At 36.2% G+C, this 23670-nt stretch overlaps 1 protein-coding gene across 1 annotated transcript in view; it reads right to left on the bottom strand.

The window, feature by feature from the left end:
• SCCPDH (saccharopine dehydrogenase (putative)) overlaps positions 1-23670 on the bottom strand; it is a 40514-nt gene that overhangs the window by 8171 nt on the left and 8673 nt on the right. The window contains exons 4-9 of the mRNA XM_022579393.3: positions 22459-22588; positions 20108-20157; positions 14071-14201; positions 13292-13409; positions 10905-11024; positions 10761-10817 (exon numbers count right to left, since the gene is read on the bottom strand). Of these exons, the coding sequence (XP_022435101.1) occupies positions 10761-10817; positions 10905-11024; positions 13292-13409; positions 14071-14201; positions 20108-20157; positions 22459-22588 (606 nt within the window). The remainder of the gene's footprint in view (positions 1-10760; positions 10818-10904; positions 11025-13291; positions 13410-14070; positions 14202-20107; positions 20158-22458; positions 22589-23670) is intronic.

Raw genomic sequence — 23670 nt, forward strand, 5'->3', positions numbered from 1 at the left:
AGGACAAAAGTAGTAAAATCACCTATTTTTACAGTAAGTAGTTAAGGGATACACAAAATAAAAAGATGTAAAATATGATTTCAAAAACATTAACATGGGGCTTCCCTGGTGGCGCAGTGGTTGAGAGTCCGCCTGCCGATGCAGGGGACACGGGTTCGTGCCCCGGTCCGGGAAGATCCCACATGCCGCAGAGCGGCTGGGCCCGTGAGCCATGGCCGCTGAACCTGTGCGTCCGGAGCCTGTGCTCCGCAACGGGAGAGACCACAGCAGTGAGAGGCCCGTGTACCGCAAAAAACAAACAAACAAACGAAAAACCAAAAAACATTAACATGGGGTAGGGGGGAGTAAAAATGCAGGGTTGTTAGAAATGTGTTCGAACTTAAAGAGATCAGTAACTTATAATAATCACAAATATATACAGGTTGCTATATATAAACCTCATGGTAACCCCAAACCAAAAATCTATAATAGATACACACACACAAAAAAGAAAGAGATCCAAACATAACACTAAAGATAGTCATCAAATTACATGGGAAGAGAGAGAAAGAAGAAAAAATCAAAAAACTACAAAAACAACCAGAAAACAATTAACAAAATGGTAGTAAGTACATACCTATCAATAATTACAGTAAATGTAAATGGACTAAATGCTCTACTCAAAAGACATAGAGTGACTGAATGGATACATAAACAAGACCCATATATATGCTACTTACAAGAGACTCACTTCAGATATAAAGACACACATAGACTGAAAGTGAGGGAATGGAAAACGGTATTCCATGTGAAAAAAAATGAAAAGAAAGCCAGAGTAGCAATACTTATATCAGAGAAAATAGACTTTAAAACCAAGACTATAACAAGAGATAAAGATGGATATTACTAAGTAGAAAGGGACCAATCCAACAGGAGGCTATAACAACAATCCAACATAGGAGTACCTAAATACATAAAGCAAATCTTAACAAACATACAAGGAGAAACTGACAGTAACATAATCATAGTAGGAGACTTTAACACCTCACTAACATCAATGAACAGATCACACAAACAGAAAATCAATAAGGAAACTCTGGCCTTAAATGACATATTACACTAGATGAACTTAATAGATATATACAAAGCAATCCATCCAAAAGCAGCAGAATACACATTCTTTCCAAGTACACACGGACATTCTCCAGTATAGACCACATGCTAGGCCACAGAATAAGGCTTGGTAAATTTAAGAAAACTGAAATCATATCAAGCATCTTTTCCAACCACAACACTATGAAACCAGAAATCAACTATAAGGAAAAACTGCAAAAATCAAACATGTGAAGGATAAACAACATGCTACTAAACAACAAATGGCTTAATGAAGAAAGAGGATATCAAAAAAATACCTGGAGACGCATGAAAATGGAAACACAACAATCCAAAATCTACAGGACACAGGAAAAGCAGTTCTAAGGGGGAAGCTTACAGCATTACAAGCCAACCTCAGGAAACAAACAAACAAAATTCAAGTAAATAACCTAACTTTACACCTAAAGGAACTAGAAAAATAAGAACAAACAAGACTCAAAGTTAGTAGAAGGAAAGGAATCATAAAGATCAGGGCAGAAATAAATGAAATAGAGGCTACAACAACAACAGAAATGATCAATGAAACTAAAAGCTGATTCTTTGGATAGATAAACAAAATTGATAAACTTTTAGCCAGACTCATCAAGAAAGAAAGAGAGCTCAAATAAATAAAATCAGAACTGAAAAAGGAGAAGTTACAATTGATATCACAGAAACACAAGGGATCATAAAAGATTTCTGAAACAACTGCATGTGAATAAAATGGACGAATTCCTAGAAATGTACAATCTCCCAAGGTGGAATCAAGAAAAAATAGAAAATATAAACAGACTGGTTACCAGGAATGAAACTGAATCAGTAATTTAAAAAACCCTCAACTCCCAATAAACAAAAGTCCAGTACCAGAAGGCTTCACAGGTGAATTCTACCAAACATTTAAAGAAGAGTTAATGCCTAACCTTCTCAAACTATCCCAAAAAAATGCAGAGGAAGAAATGCTTCCAAAGTCATTCTATGAACATGCATCACCGATACCAAAACCAGACAAAGATATCACAAAAAAAGAAAATTACAAGCCAATATATTGATGAACATAGATGCAAAAATCCTCAACAAAATGTTAGCAAACTGAATTCAACAATACATTAAAAGAATCATATACCATGATCAAGTGGGATTTATCCTGGGATGTAAGGTTAATTCAATAACTGTAAATCAATCATTGTGATACAGGGTATACAGGGAACATACTGGGTATACAGGGAACATACTTCAACATAATAAAGGCCATATATGACAAGCCCACAGCTAACATCATCCTCAATGGTGAAAATCTGAAGGCATTTCCTCTAACATCAGGAAGAAGACAAGAGTGCCCACTCTTGCCACTTTTATTCAACATAGTATTGGAAGTCCTAGCCACAACAATCAGACAAGAAAAAAGAAATACAAGGAATCTAAATTGGAAAGAAAGAAGTAAAACTGTCGCTGTTTGCAGAGGTCACAATACTACATACCACAGATCCTAAAGATGCCACCAAAAAACTATTAAAACTAATAAATGAATTTAGTAAAGTTGCAGGATATGATACAAAGTTAATATACAGAAATCTGTTGTATTTCTATACACTAACAACAAACAATTATTAAGAGATTAAGAAAACAATCTCATTTACAATCGCATCAAAAGGAATAATACCCAGTAAAAATCTAACCAATGAGGTAAAATACCTGAAAAATTATAAGACGCTGATGAAAGAAACTGAAGACGACACATAGAAAGATACACCATGCTTGTGGATTGTAAGAATTAATATTGTTAAAATGACAATACTACCCAAGGGAATCTAGAGAATGAATGCAATACCTATCAAAATACCAATGGCATTTTTCACAGACCGAGACCAAATAATTCTTAATTGTGAAGTCAAAAGACCTCAAATAGTCAAAATAATCCTGAGAAAGAACAACAAAGCTGGAAGTGTCATCTTCCCTAATTTCAAACTATACTACAAAGGTACAGTAATCAAAACAGTATGGTACTGGGAATTCCCTGGTGGTCCAGCAGCTAGGACTCCATGCTTCCACTGCAGGGGGCACAGGTTTGATTCCTGGTCATGGAACTAAGATCCCGCAAGCCACATGGCATGGCCAAAAAAACAAAAAACAACGCAAAAAACCCAGTATGGTACTGGCAGAAAAAAACAGACACATAGATCAGTGGAACAGAATAGAGAGCTCAGAGATAATCCCACACTTACATGTTTAATCTACGACAAAGGAGGCAAGAATATACAACAGGAAAGACAACCTCTTTAATAAATTGTGTTGGGAAAACTGGACAGCTATATGCAAAAAATCAAACTGGACTACTGTCTCACACCATATAGAAAAATAAACTCAAAGTAGATTAAAAACGTAAGTGTAAAACCTGAAACCACAAAAATATCTAGAAGAAAATATAAGTAGTATGCTCTTTGACATTGGTCTTAGCAATATTTTACTGGATATGTCTCCTCAGTCAAGGGAAACAAAAGCAAAAATAAACAAGTGGGACTACATTAAATTGAATTTTGCACCGTGAAGGAAACTATCAACAAAACAAAAAGACTGCCTACTGAATGGAAGAAGATATTTGCAAACAATATATCTAATAAGGGGTTAATAACTAAAATATACAAAGAATGTATACATCTCAACATCAACAAAACCCCAAACAACCTGATTAAAAATGGGCAGTGGAACGGAATAGACATTTTTCCAAAAAAATATATACAGATGGCCAACAGACACATGAAAATATGCTCAATATCACTAATCATCAGGGAAATGCAAATCAAAACCATAATATCACCTCACACCTGTCAGAACAGCTATTATCAAAAAAGACAAATAAGTGTTGATATGGAGAAAAAGGAACCCTTGTGAATTGTTGGTGGGTATGTAAATTGAATGCCACTATAGAAGAGAGTATGGAGGTTCCTCAAAAAATTAAAAACAGAACTAGCATATGATCCAGCAAGTCCACTCCCAGATATTTATTTGAAGAAAACAAAAACACTAATTTGAAAAACATATATGCATCCCCATGTTCACTACGGCATTATTTACAATAGCCAAGACGTGGAAACAACCTAAATGTCCACTAATGGATAAAGAAAATGCAGTGTGTATATATGTATGTGTGTGTGCGCGCACGCGCATATATATATTAAGGTCATATATACAGAGAACAGATTGGTGGTTGTCAGAGGCAGGGGGTAGGGGTGGAAGAAATCAATGAACTGGATATCTTTTTTAGATTAAATAAATTGAATAAAAAATAAAGAAAAAGATAGGAGCTTTTCAGTACATTTATCAAAATTAGGTAACTATTATTTAAAAGTAGCAATAGATTCATCTACTAATGTATGCCCAAGGTCATATGCTGTCAAAGGCCAATAATACCAAAGAAGATGAATTCCAAATAAAAACAGGAGGAAGCCAAGTTGGATACGTTTCACAAAAGAAACCAAGTGGACTTCCTTGGTGCAAAGATATTTGGCAGCTTTCTCAGGCATGACCACTTTTCCTTCCCATTTCCCTCACTTCATTCTACAACATGTAGCCTTATAAATGCCTGAGCATTACATTATAAATTGTAAGTGAGTTCATGAGATCTGAGCAGAGATTATCTTAAAATAATAGGATGAAAAAAGTAAAATAATAGGATGGCATCCAGGCCTTTCAAGGCCTGATTGATTGTTCACTATACACTAAATCTCCCAGAATTAGTGTTGGCAAGTAGAGAAGAAAGGAAAAGAGGAAACAAATAGGGAGAGAAGTTATTGATTTTTTTTCTGTCCAAACATGTCTAAGGGAGAGGATAACTCTTCCAGGCTACCTGCACTGTAGTCCATCTCTTGTGAAGATTGATTCCACCAAAAAAAAAAAAGTGAATTGTCTTCTGTAATTTGCTTAAATGGAGAGAATAAGTAAGCAGGACAATGCCTTGTTCTGAAATTATCTTACCTACCTAATAGATATATTTCTGGTTAAGTTAATTAATTGCATTCTGGTTTATATACCTCAGGCTCTTGTGAATTAGTTACAGTGAGTAACCAATTCTTCTGGCCGTGATAAATCTAAACAGTGTTAAGAACCCATATAATGATTAATAAGTTTCAGCACTGGAATCAGGACCATTGTAAGCTCTTCCTTCTTTTCACACTTACACTGCTCCTACACCAGTGGTTTCTAATTTTTAACTCAAGAACCCCTTTCGGGGGAAAAAGTCGAGAAGGGATGCGGTAGCATGGTGGATCGCAGTCTAACATGGCTAGAACATACAACTGAAGAGGAACAGGGTGTGAACAAAGTCAGACACACAGGCTGTACTTGTCTCCTGCCCTGCCTGAGGCACACATGCTATCTGATTGTAACCCTCTCAGGCATGACACATTCAGTATGAGACAATTTTCAACAGTCTCTAGGATGCTACTACCAATTAATCAGAGTTGGCATTAAAAAAAAAAAAAAAAGCCTATCTGCTATCCAGGGCTAGCTCATGAAGGGCCTCACATCTGCAGAGATGGACTTCAGTCACTGGTGCTCTAGGAGTGTGAACCAAAATAACCCAAACATCACCCAGAACCTTCCTACCTCCACATCAGTGATTCACAACCTTGGCAGTGCATTAACATTACTGGGGAGTTTTCAAAAAGCCCAGTGCCCAGGCCACATTCCACACCAATCAAACCCGCATTTCTGGTCATCTGTTTTGGGCTCTCTCCCAAAGCTGAGAACCACTGACCTATCCTTCGAGGCCCCACTCCACACCTACTGAATCAGAATGTCCAGATGCCAGGGTCAAAACATGTATTTGAAAAAAATCTCCCTGGGTGATTCTGATATATAAAGTCCCAGCTGTAAGAGTCATTGCCAAAGCAATAAGCCAGGGAAGTATTTTAAAGAAGGTGATAACAGGGTCAGATTTTATTGTTTATTGAAGTATAGTTGATTTACAGTATTGTTAGTTTCAGGTGTACAGCAAAGTGATTTAGTTATACGTGTGTATATACATTTTTTCACATTATTTTCCATTATAGGTTATTACAAGATATTGAACATAGTTCCTTGTGTTATATAGTAAATCCATGTTGCTTATCTATTTTATGTATAGTAGTTTGTAGCTGTTAATCTCCTTCTCCTAATTTATTCACCCTTTCCCCTTTGGTAACCATAAATTTGTTTTCTATCTCTGAGAATGTTTCTGTTTTGTATATAGATTCATTTGTATCAATTTTTAGACTCCACATATAAGTGATATCATATAATATTTGTCTTTCTCTTACTTCACTTAGTACGGTATTCTCTAGGTCCATCCACATTGATGCAAACGGCAATATTTCATTCTTTTTTTATGTCTGAGTAATATACACCACATCTCCTCAAACCAATTGTCTGTTGACGGGCACTTGGGTTGTTTCCATGTCTTGGCTATTGTAAACAGTGCTGCTGTGTACATTGGGGTGGATTTACCTTTCTGAATTAGAGTTTTCCTCTTTTCTGGATATATGCCCAGGAGTGGGATTGCTGGATCATATGGTAGCTCTATTTTTAGTTTTTTAAGGAATCTCCATACTGTTTTCCATAGTGGCTGTACCAATTTACATTCCCACCAACAGTGTAGAAGGCTTCTCTTTCCTCCACACCCTCTCCAGCATTTATTATTTGTAGACTTTATGATGATAGCCATTCTGACTGGTGTGAGGTGATAGCTCATTGTGGTTTTGTCATTTCTCTAATAATTAGTGATGTTGAGCATCTTTTCATGTGCTTCTTGGCCACATGTATGTCTTCATTGGAGAAATGTCTATTTAGATCTTCTGACCATTTTTTTTTTTTTTTTTTTTTTTTTGCGGTACACGGGCCTCTCACTGTTGTGGCCTCTCTCGCTGCGGAGCACAGGCTCCGGACGCGCAGGCTCAGCGGCCATGGCTCACGGGTGCAGCCGCTCCATGGCATGTGGGATCCTCCTGGACCGGGGCACGAACCTGCATCCCCTGCATCGGCAGGTGGACCCTCAACCACTGCGCCACCAGGGAAGCCCTCTGACCATTTTTTAATTGGATTTTTTTTTAATATTGAGTTGTATGAACTGTTTGTATATTTTGGGCATTAACCCCTGTTTGGCTGCATTGTTTGCAAATGTTTTCTCCCAGTCCGTAGGTTGTCTTTTCATTTTGCTGATGGTTTGTTTTGCAGTGCAAAAGGTTTTAAATTTAATTAGGTCCCATTTGTTTACTTTTGCTTTTATTTCTTTTGCCTTGGAATACAGATCTAAGAAAATATTGCCAAGATTTATGTCCAAGAATGCTTTGCCCAGGTTCTCCTGTAGAAGTTTTATGGTATCGTGTCTTATATTTAGGTCTTTAAACCATTTTGAATTTATTTTTGTATATGGTGTGAGGGAGTGTTCTAATTTCATTGACACATGAAGTTGTCCAGCTTTCCCAACACCACCTGCTGAAGAGACTGTCTTTTCTCCATTGTATATTCTTGCCTCTTTTGTCAAAGATTAATTGCCTATAGGTGTGTGGTTTTATTTCTGGGCTCTCTATTCTGTTCCATTGACCTGTCTGTTTTTGTGCCAATACCATGCTGTTTTGATTATGATAGCTTTGTAGTATTGTCTGAAGTCTAGAAGGGTTATGCCTCCAGCTTTGTTCTTTTTCCTCAGGATTGCTTTGGCAGTTCTGTGGTTCCATATTAATTTTAGGATTATTTGTTCCAGTTCTGTTAAAAATGTCATGGGTAATTTGATAGGGATGACATTAAATCTGTAGATTTCTTTGGATAGTATGGCCATTTTAACAATATTAATTCTTCTAGTCCAAGAGCATGGGCTATCTTTCCATTTCTTTGAATCATCTTCAATTTCCTTTATCAATGTTTTACAGTTTTTATCATATAGGTCTTTCACCACTTTGGTTAAGTTTATTCCTAGTTTTTTTTTTTGATGAGATTTTAAATGGGATTTTATTTTACTTTTTCTTTCTGATATTTCATTGTTAGTGTAAAGGACTGCAACAGATTTCTGTATATTAATCTTGTATCCTGTTACCTTGCTGAATTCATTTATTAGTTCCAATAGTTTTTGTGTGGAGTCTTTAGGGTTCCCTATATAGGGTATCATGTCATCTGCAATTTTACCTCTTCCCTTCCAATTTGGATATCTTTTATTTCTTTTTCTTGTCTGACTGCAGTGGCTAGGACTTCCAATACAATGTTGAACAGAAGTGATGAGAGTGGGCATCATCTGTCTTGTTCCTGAATTTGGTGGGAAGGCTTTCAGCTTTTCACTGTTCAGTTTTATGTTGGCTATGCATTTGGGGTAAATGGCTTTTATTATGTTGAGATATGTTTCCTCTATACCCACTTCGGTGAGAGTTTGTATCATGAATGGATGTTGAATTTTATCAAATGCTTTTTCTGCGTCTATTGAGATGATCCTATGATTTCTGTCTTCTCTTTTGTTAATGTGGTGTATCACACTGATTGATTTGCATATGTCGAACCATCCTTGGGAACAGAGTCAGATTTGCATCATAGATTTCTTATACAGCAGTGGGAAGATGAATTAGAAAGAAATCATAGGAAGGCTATGAACAGTTCAGCTGAAAGATAAGGGCCTGCACTATTAACAGTGAAAAGACAACCCCACAGACTGGGAGAAAATATTTGCAAATCACATATCTGATAAGGGATTAATATACAGAATATACACAGAGCTCCTCGAACTCAACAATACAGTACAAAAATGGGCAAACGACAAGAATAGACATTTCTCTAAAGAAGATATACAAATAAGCCAATAAGCAGCACATGGAAAGAAGTTCAACATCACTAATCATTTAGGGAACTGCAAATCAAAACCATAATGAGAGATCACCTCACAACTATTAGGATGGCTACTATAAAAAAAAAAAAAGGAAATAGCAAGTGTTGGTAAGGATGTGGAGAAATTAGAACCTTTGTGCACAGTTGGTGGGAATGTAAAATGGTGCAGCCACAGTGGAAAATAGTTTGTTGGTTCCTAAAAAATTTAAAACTAGAATTACCACAGGATCCAACAATTGAATTTCTGGGAATATACCCAAAAGAACTGAAAGAAGGGTCTTGAAGAGATATCTGCACACCCAATTTCATAAAGGCATTATTCAAAATAGACAAAAATAGAAGTAACCCAAGTGTCTATGGACAGATGAATGGATAAGCAAAATATGGTATATACAATCAGCCCTCCATATTCATGATTTCTGTGTCCACACTCATCCAATGTCAAATCCAAATTATTTGGGAAAAAACTTCCAGAAATTTCCAAAGAGCAAAACTTGAATTTGCCTCATGCCACCAACTATTAACATACCATTTACAATTATCTACGTAGTATTTACATAGGTATTATAAAGTAATCTATAGATGATTTAAAGTATACAGGACAATGTCTATAAGTTATATGCAAATACTATGCTATTTTATATAAGGGACTTGAGCATCATGGATTTTGGTACCTGTGGGGCATCCTGGAACCAATCCTCTGAAGATACTGAGAAACAACCCTGTATACAATGGAATATTATTTGGCCTCAAAAGAAAGGAAATTCTGACACATGCTACCACACGGATGAACTCTGAGGACATTATCCTATGTAAAATAAGCTGATCACAGAAGGACAAATTCTGCATGATTCCACTCATGATGTTCTAGTGTGGTCAAACTCATAGACACAAAGTAGAATTGTGTTTGCTAGGAACTGGGGAAAAAGGGGAAAGGAGAGTTATTTTTTAATGGGTATAGAGTTTCAGTTTTGCAAGATGAAAACAATTCTGGAAATGGATGGTGGTGATGGCTGTATAATAATATGAAAGTACTTGATACCACTGAACACTTAAAAATGGTTAAGATGGGGAATTTTGTCATGTGTATTTTACAACAATTAGAAGGAAGAGAGAGAGAGAGAGAAGAGAAGAGGGATAAGAGCCTGAACTAAGGTAGTTATGATGGATTTGGAGAAAAATCTAGAATGATGCCTACGTTCAGGACTGGGCAGATGACAGTGCCACCGACTGAGATGGGAAATACAGAAGGAAGAAGAGGGTTCAGTGGAAATAAATTTAGATTTTACACATGAAATCTGAAGTGCCTGAAGCAGTTATATTGAGGATACCGGACAGATGGTAATTCAACTTATCTACCATGGGGATCCAGGGTGTGTGAAAGAGGAAAGGGAAGGGAAGCTTGGAGGAGGGGGAGAGAGGACGTAAAAAAGGAGGAGATAATGAAGGAGAAAAATTGAAGAGTAAAAATATTTGAAATCTCTATGAAGTAAAGAGAATATAATTTCTGGAGCCAGATAGCTGGGTTCTCATCCTAACTTGGCCATTTACTCACTATAGGACTTTGGCAAGTTTCTTAGCCTCTCTGTGACTCATTTTCCTCATTTGTAAAATGGAGATAACACCTCAAGGAGTGTTCAAAAAGACTGAGTAATCTAATTTATGTAAAGAATATAAAAGAGTATCTGAAACACAGTAAGTGCTTCATCAGGTCTTAGCTGTTATTTTCACTACACTGAGGAAAAGTAAAAATGAAACAAAGAAAAATATTATTTTAGAGACCTGGATACAAAGGAAAGGGTTACCTGTTTTTGTGTTGGACCTTGTTTTGAAAAATAACCAAAGGAGAAGAGCCATGGGAACTAAAGGAAAAAAAAAACCTTTAGTGATATTTTCAAAAATTCATGGAAAATACTTCTAAGGTCTAATTTCATAGAAATATTACTTACTTTTATGAGGAGTTGCCTTCCAATGCCAAACTTCACAAAGAATAAAAAGAAAAGTCCAGCAAACATCAGCTTAATAACAGAGGTGACACCTCCCACAGTTACATAAGCAGCATACTGAACCTAGATGAAGAATATAAAGTCAGGATGTTACTCCCTACTTTCTTAGACCAAGTAATACAAGAATGTTAGCTACTAATAACTTACTCTATAGTCATAAATATCGAACAAAAGCAGTTTCCATTTTATGAATGTGTTATGTTCCAAAAGCTTGTCCAGAAATCAGACACTGGGAAGACTTTTTTTTTTTTTTTTTCCGAGGTACGCGGGCCTCTCACTGTTGTGGCCTCTCTCGTTGCGGAGCACAGGCTCTGGACGCGCAGGCTTAGCGGCCATGGCTCACGGGCCCAGCCGCTCCGCGGCATGTGGGATCTTCCCGGACTGGGGCACGAACCCGTGTCCCCTGCATCAGCAGGCGGACTCTCAACCACTGTGCCACCAGGGAAGCCCCCAGGGAGGACATTTTTAAAAAGAAATTATTAAAATGGGCAGAAGGCCTAAATAGACATTTTCCAAAGAAGATATACAGATTGCCAGCAAACACATGAAAGGATGCTCAACATCACTAATCATTAGAGAAATGCAAATCAAAACTACAATGAGGTATCACCTCACACCGGTCAGAATGGCCATCACCAAAAAATCTACAAACATGGGCTTCCCTGGTGGCGCAGTGGTTGAGAGTCCGCCTGCCGATGCAGGGGACATGGGTTCGTGCCCCGGTCCGGGAACATCCCGCATGCCACAGAGCGGCTAGGCCCGTGAGCCATGGCCGCTGAGCCTGCACGTCTGGAGTCTGGAGCATGTGCTCCGCAACGGGAGAGGCCACAACAGTGAGAGGCCCGCGTACTGCAAAAAAACAAAACAAAACAAAACAAAAAAACTACAAACAATATATGCTGGAGAGGGTGTGGAGAAAAGGGAATCCTCTTGCACTGTTGGTGGGAATGTAAATTGATACAGCCACTATGGAGAATAGTATGGAGGTCCCTTAAAAAACTAAAAATAGAACTACCATATGACCCAACAATCCCACTACTGGGCATATACCCTGAGAAAACCATAATTCAAAAGTAGTCATGTACCACAATGTTCATTGCAGCACTATTTACAATAGCCAGGACATGGAATCAACCTAAATGCCCATCAACAGACGAATGGATAAAGAAGATGTGGCACATATATATACAATGGAATATTACTCAACCATAAAAAGAAACGAAATTGACTTATTTGTAGTGAGGTGGATGGACCTAGAGTCTGTCAAACAGAATGAAGTAAGTCAGAAAGAGAAAAACAAATACTGTATGCTAACACATATATATGGAATCCAAAAAAAAAGGGTTCTGAAGAACCTAGGGGCAGGACAGGAATAAAGACGCAGACGTAGAGAATGGACATGAGGACACGAGGAGGGGGAAGGGTAAACTGGGACAAAGTGAGAGAGTGGCATGGAGCTATACACACTACCAAATGTAAAACAGATAGCTAGTAGGAAGAAGCCGCATAGCACAGGGAGATCAGCTCGGTGCTTTGTGTCCACCTAGAAGGGTGGGATAGGGAGGGTGGGAGGGAAAAGCAAGAGGGAAGAGATATGGGGATATATGTATATGTATAGCTGATTCACTTTGTTATACAGTAGAAGCTAACACACCATTGTAAAGCAATTATACTCCAATAAAGATGTTAAAAAAAAATTGTTGCAAAAGGTAATTAGCTCCCCCTACTTGAACACAAAAGTCCACATAATCTATATATAAAAAGTCCATAACAATATACCTGAGTTTAACAATTATACATTATAGAGTGTAGACTCCACTTACAATCTCTTCTATAAGAAAATACTCTCGTTTTTTGTTTTTTTTTTTAAACTAGACATAGTTTCCTCTTCAAGTCTCAGCAGTGGGAATAATTACTTCCCTCACCAAATGGAGTAGGATGGTTCTCTAGAGGTAGCAAGGAGATAAGAGAGAAGAACCTAGACACCTCCATAAGCAACAGAAAGAGTATTCTAGCAGCTGAAGCTCGCAACAGGACTGTTGGGTATTTACGATACCAGGATTTCCTATATTGAACTTGCTGCTATTGTGTTACATTAAAAAGGTATTCAGAAGGTCAGAGTTGAATTATGGGAGAAGGCTATTACCACCCCCATAAAATGCAAAACGTTCTACACTACTAATTCTTTATGCTTCCAGAAACTGAAACATGCACTATTTTAGCTCTTTCTTTTTTTGCTTTATAAACATAAAAATCCTACATTAAAATGATAGGGGAACTGAAACAAACACAGAATACTCTTTAGTAAAAAATAAATCATATACGCTTACAGGTGATTGCTCTAAATTTTCGTGCAAGTAACGCTGAGTCCGCTTCACAACAGACACATCTGCTCCCAAGAAAGGAATGGAATAACTGTTGAGTTCTCTGCAGTAAGAAATTGGCCACCTGCAAGACAGAAGCATGTTGTATCTTCTCCATTTACAGTGACCACAACTATAACTGGTAAATTTCTGAATAAAAACCTTAACTCTTCTTGAGGCAATTAATAATAACAGTAAAGATGGCAGATCTGCTCTTAATTAAAATTTACTTCAGTATTTGTCCTTTGTTCTCTACACCTGCACCCAAAAAAGTGACAAGTTGGAACAATGTAGTATTCTTCACACCATGGGCACTTAACACATATAGTTTAACCATGTTTTATACCCCATCAATTTCCCTAGATAATGATAAGAAGAACACTCATTTCAACAGCCAAACTCTGAGTTTAGAGTTCTCACATATAAATACTAATTAATAAGTTGATTAATACACATAAGATCATATTTTTACAGCATGAAATTTAATTGATGTTTAATTTTGATATTGATAGTGAAGAGTCATAAAACTGATTTTTTCCAGAATTTTCCCAGAATCCAAATGTATTATTATATATGAAGTACTTAAACTTAGGGTAACGTATTAATTATATTTTATTTATCTTTGAAAACAATCCTGAACTCACTATAAAAGTCTCCAGGCTTTTCTTAGTAGCATATGTTATTAACAGTCAGATAAACAACAATATGGTTAGATAAACAGAAGAATAGATTTTGAGATAATATACCTTCTTTTCAATTTTGGACCAACAATTGGGACAGGCTTCAAATTGGACTCATTTCGTAGTTTTTTCAAATTACTCTGATCTCCAAAACCATAAACCGCTGACTTCCAGGTACCATCATGAGTGCACAACCCCTAACAAAATAATTCAAGAGTTAAAGCAACTTGTCTTAGAACTGACACAATATTGTAAATTAACTATACTCCAATAAAATTAAAATATTAGAAGAAACATGTCTTAAGGGATAATTGCTAAAATGTAAAACCAAGTAATTTATAATTGATACAAAGAACATTTCACCTCTATTTGAGCAAGGCATAATCCCTTATTTAATAATCTTGAGATAAATTTTTATGACTGGCTAGGCAGCAGTAAAACTCATCAGTTTGATCACATTCACTATTTATACCCTATTTATATATTATATATTTACAAACATATGCCCTTTCTTCTTTCCTCCTACCATTATTTATGCTCTTTTTAATAAGTTTCATGTCATCATTTTCACTCAACTATTTATCACTGATTGCTTTAAGCAGAAAAAAAGAAACACTAAAACCATCAGAAGATTCAGGTTTTCATATAACAGCTTTGATGAAACTGAAAGGTAAAGAGACACCAACCTAATTTCTATTTTGGTACATATTAATTTCTTCTGTTTGTTAAAATTAAATCAGAGCTAAAAGTCTTAAGAGTTTGATTTGTGAAACTATCCTCAGTCTGCACCTAGCCAATCTGACCTACTTGCAAAGATTTCCAAAAATCAGGAGAAAATAGTTTTTTTAAAAACGTTAAGAGTATCTTCTCATACAAATAAGCCATCAAAAAGGCAAAAATTACATTCCATTTTAAAAACCTTTTATTTTGTTGAAAAATAGAAAGAAAAGTGCACAAGACATAAAAGTATAATTTAATGTAATTATGAAGCTAACATCTATGTAAACCCAGAAGGCCCTCCTTCTGTCCTGCCTTTGTGGTAATCAAGAAAACTCCTTGCTTCTTTAAGAGTTTTACCACCTAAGCATTCATTTCTAAACAGTGCAGTGAGTTTTGCCCGTTTCTAAATTTTACAGAAATGGAACCATATAATGTATATTCCTTGAGTTTGGCTTCTTTTGCTCAAAATTGTGATGTTAGGATTCATCATGTGTTAGAAGGACCTCCTACTCTGCTGTTGACCTTCCATTTTCTTAATGGTGTCTTGTGATATAAAAAGACATACTCAATTTAAAATTTTAAATGTATTCCACTTTTTTTTTTATATTTAATGCCTTCCGTGTCTTTTGCAAGCAGTCATTTGTTCCCTGTACAACATGGTGACTATAGTTTATATTATATAGAAAATTAGAAATTTGCCAGGAAAGATGATTTTAAAAGTTCTTAGGACTTCCCTGGTAGTGCAGTGGTTAAGAATCTGCCTGCCAATGCAGGGGACACGGATTCAATCCCTGGTCTGGGAAGATTCCACATGCCGCGGAGCAACTAAGTCTGTGCACCAAAACTACTGAGCCTGTGCCCTAGAGCCCGTGAGCCACAACTACTGAGCCTGTGTGCCACACTACTGAAGCCCATGCTCCTCAACAAAAGAAGCCACCGCAATGAGAAGCCCACGCACTGCAACGAAGAGTAGCCCCTGCTCAACACAGCTAGAGAAAGCCCGCATGCAGCAACAAAGACCCAACACAGCCAAAGATAAATAAATAAATAAATAAATTTAAAAAAATTGTTTATATGCTTAAAAAATAAACATATAAAGAGCTGCTGATAATCAGATTCCAAATAAAGAAAAGTTACTTCAAAAAAAATAAATACAAGTTCTCATCACAAGAAAAAAAACTTAAGTATGGTAATGGATGCTAACTAGTGGTGATCATTTGTAATATAAACAAATATTGAATTATTATGTTGTACACCTAAATAGTACAATGTTATATGTCAATTATACCTCAATAAAAATAAATTAACAAAATAAAATATATTTCTGGAAAAAAAGAAACCATTCCTGACCTTGAGGCCATGAAATATTCATCTTCTAAAAGCTTACTGTTTAGCCTTATTCATTTAGGTCTATAACCCCCCTAAACTTGATTTTTGTACACAGTGCAAAGTATGAGTCCAATTTCATTGTTTCCCCACACCCATCATCTCCCGAAAAAGACCCTTTACCATAAATCAAGTGCTCATATATGCACAAACTACTCGGAGTTCTTTATCCTAATCTGCTGGCCTATCGATATCTCCCTGCCAGCGTAACACTCTGACTTGATAATGTCTTGATATTCAAGAACATCCTTCTACCTTATCCTCCTTTAAGAAAGTGTTGGTTATTCTTGGCCCTCTGCATTTCCATATACATTTTAGAATTAGTTTGTCAAATTGCATACTAAAACAAAACAAGCAAGCAAAAAAAAAACCTGTTTGCGATTTTGATTGGAATTATATGGGATTATAAATTAATTTAAGGAAAACTGACATTTTAACAAAATTGAGCCTTCCAATCCATGAATATGGTGGATTCTTCCATTTATTTGTCTTCTTTAAGGTCACTCAATAACATTTTATAGTTTTCTTCACAGAAATCTTGTACATTTTATATCCCTTATTCTTAAGTACTTGATTTTTTAATGCTACTATAAATGGTCTCATTTTAAAAAATTCATTTTCTAACTGTGACTGGTATACAGAAATGCAACTGATTTTTATATTACTGTTGTATCCAGCAACAATAAAGACTAGAGTGGAAATAAATGAAACAGAGAATAGAAAAACAATAGAGAAAATCAACGAAACCAAAAGGTGGTTCTTTGAAGAAATCAACCAAAATGAAAAACCTTTAGCTAGATTGACAGAGAGAGAAAGAAAAAGAAAGTGAGAGAGAGAACTCAAATTACTAAAATCAGGAATGAAAGAAGGGGCATTACCAACCTTTCAGAAATAAAAAAGAGTATAAGGGAATACTATGAACAACTGGATGCCAACAAAGTAAACAACCTAGATGAAATGGACAAATTCCTAGAAAGACACTGTTACGGATTAAATTTTGTACCCACCCCAAATTTATATGTAGAAGGCCTAACCCCCGGTACCTCAGAATGTAACCTTATTTGTAAGCAGGGTTGTTGTAGGTGTAACTAGTTAAGTTGAGGTCATACATATTGGAGGAAGTGGGCCCCCAACCCCAAACCACTGGTGTCCTTATAAAAAGGAGAAATTTGGACACACACACATATGAAGATGGAAGAGAGGTCTGAGTGATGCATCTACAACAAAGGAACACCAAAGATTGCAAGCAAACCACCAGAAGCTAGGAGAGAAACGTGGAACAGATTCTCCCTCACAGCCCTCAGAAGAAACCCTGCCAACATCTTAATCATGGACTTCTAGCCTCCAGAACTGTGAGAACAATGTTTCCCTTGTTTAAGCAACCCAGTTTGTGGTGCTTTATTACAGGAGTCCTAAGAAACTAATGCAGACACAAACTACCAAAACGGACTTAAGAGTATACAGAAAATCCTAACAACCTATAAGAAGTGAAGACATTGAATTCTTATCATCTCTTCACTGATTTCTAGTATAATTTCATTATAGTCTAAAACATACTCTAGAACGGGGGTTGGCAAACTATTTCTGTAAAAGGTCAAACTAAATATTTTAGGCTGTGCAGGCCACATCTGGTCTCTGCTGCGTATTGTTTTTTTATTATAGCTCTTTAAATATGTTAAAATTATTCTTAGCTTGCAGCCATATAAAAGTAGGCCATGGGCTGACCCTGCTCTGGAGCTGCACTATCTGGTATGGAAGCCATTATATAGCATATATGGAACACCTTCATCACTGAGGGAAGATTTACTGGACAGCACTGTCCTTGAGTATATGATTCCAACTCTCTGAAATTCTTTTGAGTCTTGCTTTATGGTCTAATACATAGTCTAAGATTCAATTTTTTATGTCAAGTAACAAAGCTTAAGGGGAAAAGTAGGACAAGGAGTAGGAGGAGAACAATCCTGTGCCAAGGGATGCATAGAATCAAGGCAGTTACCTCTGTCCATCCTTGTGAAATTAAGGCTCTGTATTTTGCTTTAAGGGGAATGAGAAGGAGCTGCATTGATTTCGATGTTTTCAAATGTCTCGTCCTGATTAAGGCCCAACTTTGAGTCCTTATAATAATAGGACTTAATAACATTTATTGAGTGATTGTAAAGTGCCAACCACTGTTCTGATTTATATTCATTGACTAATTTAATCCTCATAGCAACCATATGAAGGAGACACAACTCTCATCTCCTGTTATAGATCATCTCCTGCTCCTCTTTCAAAAGAAGCATCTTTTCTAGCTCTGTTTTCTCACTATCTCCCTGTAGTGGACATCTGTTTTTTGTCAGTCCTACACTAATTTCCTGCAGGGAATTCTTAATTCCCCTACCCTATGTTCTGCTTACAACACTCTCTTTCCTATTGGAAGTTTGTTACGTGTTGTTGAGAAGGGCTTGGCCCTATGATTCCCTCTCCAGAGGCCCATGACCCAGGCCTGGGCAACCTTATTACTCCGTTACCCCAGGTCACACTGTTTGGCTCAAGAATGACCAAATGACCCAATACTTGACTAATCTTCCCCATCTTTGAATATTCAAACTCTGCTAGCTGTTCCTGGGAAATCATGAACCTTATGGACAATGCATACCTGGGGCTGCCAGTACCTTCCCCCCCACCCCCCGACTGTGAGAGCCTACACTGAGGAGCACAGAAGTAATGCAGAGACAGGAAGAGGAAGAGAAAAAAATGAGTTCCGATAATACCATTTGAACATCCAGATCCAGCCATACTGTTTACCTGCAGATGTTTGGTTACATGAATCAATAAATTCCTTTCTGTTTTGTTGGTTTAAACCAGGTTGAGTTGGCTTTCTAACTCATGTTCCCCAGAGCTCCAAGCATGTCCTTCTTTCTCATTTCTGAGCCTTTGTTTAGGTTGCTGCCTCTCACCTTCCAAATGCTATGCACTTTTCAAGGTTCAACTTAATAAGGCTTCTATGAGGCATCCCCAAATTACTCAGGCCCACTGTCACTTCCCTTTATTCTGATACTCTAGTGGATATTATCTGTAACCACAAATTTTAGCAAGTTTTATATAGTTCTTCATGTTTATTCATCTGAACCTACAATCCAGACAAATAAAACCATTACTTAAACATGCTCCACTCCATCCCACAGTTACATCTTTATTAAACTATTTCCTCTCTCCCTTATCCACATCTCCTCAGCACCAACCTTTAAAATTCCATATCCCAACTTCTCCAAAAAGTCCTTGATCTCTGGCCTCCCGGCTAGATGTAACTCCCCATTCTCAGAATCCTATAGTATTTCATCTGACCTCTTTAATAACAATTTTTGTCTCCTGCTCGTCTAAATTATTCCCTTTAAGGGTTTGCATGTTGTTCATTTATGTGTCACACTATCTTGCACTACTATATATACTTGTATTACACAATATGTGAAATACTGAATATTTTTTAAAGAGAATAAATACTTATGAAGCCTCAAGTATAGACAGAGAATTGTGTTAGACACTACTGGCAGTAAAACTACTACCACAAAACATGGTTCTTTCCCAGAAATGCAACTATCTTATGCTCCCAAATAGACCATAAATTCAGTAAGATTACATTTACATTATACATTTCTTGTATGGCCACAAGAGCACCTAACTCCAAGTTAGGCACATAATAAAAATGCACTGATTTGCACTAAGGTGATAATTCTCTAGGCTGACAACATTCATCACACAACAATGATAGATCTTTAGTGTTAGGATGATGGTAACTCATTCTAATAATGAACTGTGCAGTTTTAAACAAATTCTATTTTAAGTCAAAATAACTCACAGCAATCTTTACTTTTTAAAATTAAACAGTGACTTTCATACACTAAAAATTACAACTGTATATACAATTTAATTAATTGAAACCTTTTTAACAGGCAAGTATCATTTCCAAAATGTTTTTAATATTAACAAAGAAAACACGTGACAAACAAAAACTAACCTCAGGTCCTGAATGTATAGTCAGGAAACTTTCCACAGCAGTCAATGTACCTAAAAGAGAAGGAAAATGGTAAAAGTAAAATCAAATAAAAATCTATTAACCCAGGATAAGTAATAATAAGCTATTCCTATTCATTTAGGGAACATTTTTATTAGGCCTACAGCTGATATAATCAGGAAAATCTGTGCTATAACAGTATTATTAGGTTACTGTAAACAGATTTAAGGAGCAGCTAAAGCCAGATAAATTATCAGGAAAATAGTAGTTTAGTATAAATTAACTGCTGGTACTCACAAAATCTTTTCTAGTATTCAAACTGACATTGCAAAAAATCTCTTCCAATAAGGCAACAATTTAGCTCACTGATTCTGGAAGGCCATCAGTTCTCAAAACTACATCTATGGGCTTCCCTGGTGGCGCAGTGGTTGAGAGTCCGCCTGCCGATGCAGGGGACACGGGTTCGTGCCCCGGTCTGGAAAGATCCCACGTGCCGCGGAGCGGCTGGGCCCGTGAGCGATGGCCGCTGAGCCTGCGTGTCCGGAGCCTGTGCTCCACAACGGGAGAGGCCGCAACAGTAAGAGGCCTGCGTACAGCAAAAAAAAAAAACTACATCTATGGGAATTATTCTATTTTCCAATATGAAAGCTTTCAAGAAGACTCATTAGTAGTGACTTACAATGAATATACAGAAACCCTACCAAAATGGGCCTTTGTGATGGCTTATTAAATACTTAAAGTAAGGCTATTTAAATGAAATAAAAATATAATGAGTAAAAACGAAGTAGAAAACCAAGGCCAGAAAAAAAGGGGAGAAATCAATTATATTAACCATGAGGACTAATACATACGTATAGTGGTTAAGTATTTAATTAATCTTTGAGCTTATCGAGAGCAGTAAGACAAAAGAAAAACATGACGGGCTAGCTAATTCTCAAAATCTGATAAAATATACCAATTTGTTAAGAGACAGTATTCCTAGTTTTAATTCCAAGAGAAAATTAAAGCATGGGGCCTTAGAAAGTTGACAATGAGCAAGGTAACAAATAACCACACCATCTACAATGATGTTACAGCAGAAAAGAACTAAAGCCACATAAATATCACTTATCTAACACTGTCAAAAACCAAGAATAGATCATTAAACTCTAACTCACTGGAGAGGATTCTGAGAGTTGTTAAGAGAAAGTGGCCTGGATACATGGCTCTTTGATCTAACCCTGTGCACAGAAAGAACATGTATCGCCTAAGGCAGTATGTAATGAAATGTGAGCCACCTGAATCAACAATTAGCTGGGGTATTTGTTAAATGCTGACTCCTAGGTTTCAGTGTCTGAAAAAAAGTTCTAAAATAAATCTTAAAGTAATATTTCTTCCTTAAAAATAAAAAAGGACCTATTCAAAATAACAACTACTAAATATTTAAGAATAACCTCAATAAGAAACATGTAGGACCACCATGAAAAATACTCTAAACTTTTTCAGTAAATGGAGATATTTTTAGTAAGTTTTTTAATAAATGGAAATATGGGTTGAAGACTAAATAAATATTTTAAAGATGTTCAATTCATGCCCTTCTCTTTATTGGGAATGGTTCCAGCGTTTCATCATTAAGTATGACGTTGCCTACTGCTTTCTGACATTCACTGTGTTAAGAAAGTATTCTATTCCTCAATTTCTAAAAATCTAAAATCAATAAATGGCAGGCATGCGTATTACCTTTGTTGAGCTTTGGTTTCAGAGTTACCGTTCTAATATAAACTGGAACACTTTCCATAATTTTAAGCTCTAGAATGGTTTATATAGAACTGGACTTATTTGCTTCAGGTCATTTTTATAAAGGGCATTTTTTATGTATGTATAACATTCCACTGTTTTACTATAACAGTGATTTTTTTCCATTCTTATTGTCTCCATTTTATAAATGAGCTAAAAAAGATGTCAAAAAGCTTGTTCAATACTTTCTAGCTTTGGTCGTTAAAAAAAATTAAAACTTTCCAATTATAGTATGTGTATAAATTATACTTTAAGATGTATTAATTCCTAAACAAAGCAAGTTTGAATTTATAATGCCTGCCAAAAATTTTTTCCAGAAATTTTATAGCTATAACCACAACTAAATTCTAATGGAGAATTCCTTCCTTTAGAACACTTATAGTACTATCCATACCTCAAAAAACAATAGTGTCAATATCATTTTCTAACAAGTACAGCTATATTAAAAACAAAGTATGTGTTTTAATACTACCCATTAATAGTTGTTTCTTTTCTCAAGAAGATTTTAGTTCACCACAATTACAAACATGAAACACCTCTATTTTAAATTCCATTATTGCTTCTTGATCAATAATTACCATTCATTTTATTTCTGGTATATATTACTCCCAGATCTGCTGGAATGGAGTCAAAGCCACTGCTTCCAATGATATAAGCCCCTTTTTCTGCAGCTTTCTCATGATACTTCCAATACATTAGTTCCAGAAACTAAAGATTCAAGACAAAAGATCTGAATCAGAGCTACGGAGAAACATCTAGACCAAAATTAAATGATTTACCTTTAAAAACAAAGCAATTAAACTGTGAAAATACTAACCAAGATGGCTCTGCAGCAAAATATTAACTGCCAAATAGTTGGCACTTACTCAGCAAACATACCTACTATGCTCCAGGTGGTGTGAGAGATATGCAGATCTGACTTAATTCATTTTTTAGAATGACTTTTAAATGCAAAAGCAATACCTATTATGAAAAGTTAATATAGAAAAATACAAAGAGAACAAAAAAAAGTTACCCCGAATCACATCTTCCAGATGAACATCATTACAGACATTTATCTGTGCACATATGTAAGTAGAAAGAGTGGTAGGAAAGGAGGGAACGCAAGAACGGAATAATGTCTGTTCAAATTCTTTGCCTGTTTTTTTTAAAAAACAGTTCTAGATTTACAGAAAAAAATTGAGTACTAGAGAGTTCCTAGGTACTCCACACTCAGTTAACCTTATCATTACATCTTTTACATTAACATTTATTATAATTAATGAACCAATACTGATACATTATTACTAACTAAAGTCCCTATTTTGTTCAGGTTTCCTCAGTTTTTATCTAAGGTCCTTCTTCTGTCCAGGATCCCATTCAGGATACCATACTACATTTAGTTGTCATGTCTCCTTAGGCTCCGCTGGCTGTGATGGTTTCTCAGACTTTCCTGGGTTTTGATGACCTTTACAGTAGTGGTCAGGTACTTTGCAGAATGCCCCTCTACTGGAAACTGTCGCATGATTTTCTCATGACTACACTAGAGTTACAGGTTTTGGGGAGGAAGACGGGGTAAAGTGCCATTTCCTGATGTCATATCAAGAGTACATACTATCTCACAGACACAGAAAATAAACTTATGGTTACCAAAGTGGGAGGGAGGGAGAGATGGATAAATTAGGAGTATGGGATTAAAAGATACACACCACTATGTATAAAATAGATAAACAACAAGGATTTACTGTATAGCACAGGGAACTATATTCAGTATCTTGTAATACCCTATAATGGAAAAAGATCTGAAAAAA

Source organism: Delphinapterus leucas, chromosome 1 (genome assembly GCF_059928025.1).
Source record: "Delphinapterus leucas isolate spDelLeu-1000000601 "Yukka" chromosome 1, BTC_Dleu_Yukka2, whole genome shotgun sequence".
In the NCBI taxonomy this organism is placed as follows: domain Eukaryota; kingdom Metazoa; phylum Chordata; class Mammalia; order Artiodactyla; family Monodontidae; genus Delphinapterus; species Delphinapterus leucas.